We start from the raw sequence: 3,984 nt of genomic DNA, 5'->3' as shown, positions 1-3,984 counted from the left end.
GCCCGCACTGATGGAGCAATACTCGAACAGGCCGTCAAAAACGGGGCAATCGCCGCTGATGTCGTACTTCAAGGCCTCTTGCTGACAGCCGCCAATGGAGTCGGGGGTGATGCGCTGAAGAAACTCTATGTACTCGTCGGTGTGGAATTGGGTCATCTCCAGAGCGGTAGCCGGCTTTGCGCGCTGCGGGACAGCTGGATTAGCGAGAGCCGCGCAAAATGCAGCAAGGAACAAGGCCGACGCACGTAGACCTCCATGTGCCCGTAGAGACCGTAAGACATGACCAAGTCGTGGGTCATGCGGATACGGAAGGGCTTCATGCAGTGGCCTGGCTCATAGTCGTAGCAGCCTATGTCCGGGTCGTACATGTACGCCACGCGCGTCTTGTTCGTCATGGTTGCGGCAATGTTCACGGGGGTCTTGCAAGAGGGTTGAAGGAGCAAGAGTGAAATCGGCGGCGAATTCGGACAAAGCGCGGCGCAAAGCCCCTGCCGCCAGTCGCGAGTTGCGTCGGCCCCAGTGCTTGCTTTCGCGACGCGTCCCCCGCACACCACCTGGACCGGGAAAAGTGAGAAAGGAAGCAGAAGGCCGTCTTTAATCCCGCTCTGGAGCCTGCATTGTGTCTTGGATGGGACATGAGATCTGCGCGGATATGCGTTCCGGCGGCGTCCGGTAGCAGGCAGACGCTTGGTGACTTGGTCTCGAGAAAGGAATCTCACCAGTCGCTGCACGCTTCCCAGTGGCTTCGCGTAGCGTCTTATCTGAGCAATATGTCGATGGGGCGGCACCGTAGCTCACGCAGCGTGAGGGCGCGGACGACGCAGGCAGGCGCCTAGCGAATATGAGTCCTCTTGAACTCCTGTCTTCGAAGGACTCTGTTTCCTCGTTAAAAACCTTGCATTCCATCTGCATGCAGGCTAAGCGAATGTGGGAGAAACAATCCCACAGTGGACGCCAGGAGCAGCGTTCACCCATGACGTCACTCGCGGCGGCCTGCGCAAGCATCACTAGGTACCCAGACCCGCCTACAATTGCAAACATTCTGTGCCCAGCGCTCCTCTCCTCTCGCGCAACCTCATCATGGACAGCCAGCTGTCCACGCTGTCAATTCTCGTCCTTCACAAGGTGGTTTTGTACGAGCGAGCCAATCGGAGCCCTGGAAAACGACGGGTGAGCGGCTGGCCCATTCCCGGGTCACTTTTACATGAGCTAGTTCCGAACTGAGTCATTATATCAGCCAGTTCTGTAGCTGTTCGCTTCAAGCAGACATCTTAGTCGGCCTCGCCCTCGAGCAGACCACTATTGGGCCACCACAAAATGAACTTTGCCACTTGTTCCACACCGCGCAGCAGCTTGATCATGCCAGCAATCAGTCCATACTTCCAAAGTACGTGCAGACAGACGAGCAACAGACCGAGCCTTAGAAGCAGCATCGTCGTCCTTGGCGGACGCGGGATCCTGAATCGCCTTGCAACTAAGGGGAAGTCCGCTGGCGTTCCCCAATCAGCAAAAAGTACCAGTGGTTTAACATTTGTGATTCATCACTCACGGAACTCCGTTTGCCTCCTCCATCTGCCTCTTGTTGTCAACCTTGGGCCTGGTCTCAATATGAGTGAGTCAGTGATTTGGTAAGGGTAGAATGAAGTGAGGCATGGTGGTGGTTATTTATGGTGGATGTGAGGTATCCTACCACGGCCTTGAATCTCTCGAGCGCCTCGTCTACGGTTCAAAGCCAACGACGCTCCTTCGTACGTAGGTCGTTGGATCCAAGGTCCGGGCGCAGATGCGGGTATTTAAATCTCTCGTCTACGTCCGGACCTTGGATCCAACTACCTATGAGTATGTGCAATATCTTTGGGAGGAAGACCCAATTATTTTGTCACCTGCTGTGGTGCAGTCACGAGGCAACTCAGCAGCCCTTCTGATTACAGATATATAGGCCCAGAAGTAAGCTCGATTAAGCAAGCGATATCTAATCCACAAAGCCCAGAACCAATACAACGCCGAGTAAACATCCAAACAACAGCAAAGTCGAGGGATATCGCAATCGTTACCGTATCGTCATCGCCGTGCCATGCCATCCTCCGCAGCATGCAGTCTCATGAGCTCCTCCCACCTTCTCAGGCGCTCACTGCGTGCGCGAACACCTTGCTCGCTAGGTCGCTGAGCAGCCGAGCTTTATCGGCCTGTGGCAGCTCCTGGAAGACTGCATACACGCTTTTCCCCCGGGCGTCACGCACCGCACCCAGCCTATTCCCTGCGACTGCGCCCGCAACCGCCCCCGGAAAGTTTGCGATGATGAAGCCCATGGCGCCGCCGCTCAGTCCGCCGACGAAACTCCAGAACTTGCCGTTTGGCTGCGCTTGCTCACCCTCGGCCAAGCCTTCCTCGCGCAGCATCTCCTCGAAGGCGCTGCCGAATTGCTCGTTATTGAAGCGCTCGTGCTCGTTGGCGGCTGAGGCCCCTCCGCTGTTATCGGAACTCGAGGTGCTTCCTCCAAAGAACGACCAAGGGAAGCCGCCGGGCATGCTGCCTTGCTGGCCCGCCTGAGGCCGGGGAATCTCCTCCTCTGGCTCATCGTCATCGAACCCTCCAGTGTAGTTGTTGTAGGTCCGCGCAGCATCGTACTCGCGACGGCGGGTTGGATCGCACAGCGCGTAGTAGGCGTCGTTGATCTGCTGGAAACGTTTGGTCCGTGTGGCGCGCTCAGGAGAGTCGGCGGGGACGCGGTCGGGGTGGTGCTTCAAGGCGGCTTTCTTGTAAGCATCCCGGATCTGTTGCTGGGTTGCCTTTGGTGAGATGTCGAGGATCTTGTCTAGCCACGGATACGTTAACCGGGATTCGGCTCTTCCAGGTTTGATCGGAACGTACAGTAGTCTGGAGCTGCAGCATGTTAGCTCGCATCACGAGGTATCGGCGTGGTAGGTTGGCTTACTAGACATTGTCGCAAAGTCTCGAGATTTGGTCGAAGCTCTGAAGGTATTTGGAGGCTGGCCAGAGTGGGAGAGCGATGGAACTGGGTTGCCTAGACACCTCTCCTACCCATGACGTAGCACTTTTCACCGCCACATCGAAGTGGCTGATCAGGGTCCATCACGTGCTATTCTCACGAGTCGAGTCCCCTCTTGCCTCCGTGGGTCGCGCAATCCGATGTCAGGATGTTTTTGTCCCTGGGTGTCTAGCTCAACTTCCCACCAAAGAAGACTCACATCTACGCCCGGACATTTGCTTCAACTGCCCACGTGAGAGAGCCCAACGTTCAGCAACCCACTGTAGCCAGGTATATCGGAGCTGCTATTGCCATCTGTGACACGATGCCTCAACCTCATTTCATCTTCATGAGCATTAAATCTGCCAGAGATCACCATACCAGGAACAGCACAGGTCACGTCACGCAGAGCGGATTGCTCGTTTCACGGGAAGGGCAGACTGATCCACCGAGATGACTCTTCAGCGGGGAGGCTCCCGCTGCCATGACGCGCGCCTTATTACTGCGTAGAATCTCCGTCCACGCGACGCACGAGCCTGGCGAGATCAACCTCCGCCCAGCGTCTTACCCAACTTTGATGGCCTGAGGCGGTGGATCCTGGCTGGTGCAAGAGCTTAGACACGGACGCTTGACCGCGCATACACTCGTTCGAGACCAGGGCCGATGCAGGATCGACGATTCATGGGATCTGCGACGTTCGCAGAACAACACACCTGTCGCTGCTGCGCAACATCCTTCCCTACATAACGTGCTACCAGACAAAAGAGGTTCACCGGCGCCGCCTGCAGGGCGCATTGACAGCGCACAACCTGTGCGTCCCGCTCGGTCCGTCCGCCCTACAAGACTGCGCACGCTCGCGGTTCTCTGAGCGCACCTTGCTTGCCGCAGCTCCGCTCATACAGGTATTGTTCGCTCTTTCGCCCTGATCGCCCTCAATGCTTGTCTCACGCCCTCGAGGAATCGCTCGCAGGCACCACCGCAACGACTACCTCCAT

General features: G+C 56.9%; 1 protein-coding gene across 1 annotated transcript; it reads right to left on the bottom strand.

Moving 5' to 3' along the window:
* Window positions 1-2,120: 2,120 nt before the first annotated feature.
* On the bottom strand, window positions 2,121-2,942 carry SLS55_007510 (uncharacterized protein; the record flags this gene model as incomplete). The annotated part of the gene is made up of 2 exons (XM_066778926.1): window positions 2,121-2,815; window positions 2,936-2,942. 2 exons carry the CDS (start codon window positions 2,940-2,942, stop codon window positions 2,121-2,123), a joined length of 702 nt encoding a protein of 233 aa, XP_066631363.1.
* Window positions 2,943-3,984: the final 1,042 nt, after the last annotated feature.

The sequence above is a fragment of the Diplodia seriata genome (assembly GCF_021436955.1).
Source record: "Diplodia seriata strain FDS-637 chromosome Unknown scaffold_7, whole genome shotgun sequence".
Classification (NCBI taxonomy): domain Eukaryota; kingdom Fungi; phylum Ascomycota; class Dothideomycetes; order Botryosphaeriales; family Botryosphaeriaceae; genus Diplodia; species Diplodia seriata.
This window is presented reverse-complemented; position numbering and strand designations above follow the sequence as displayed.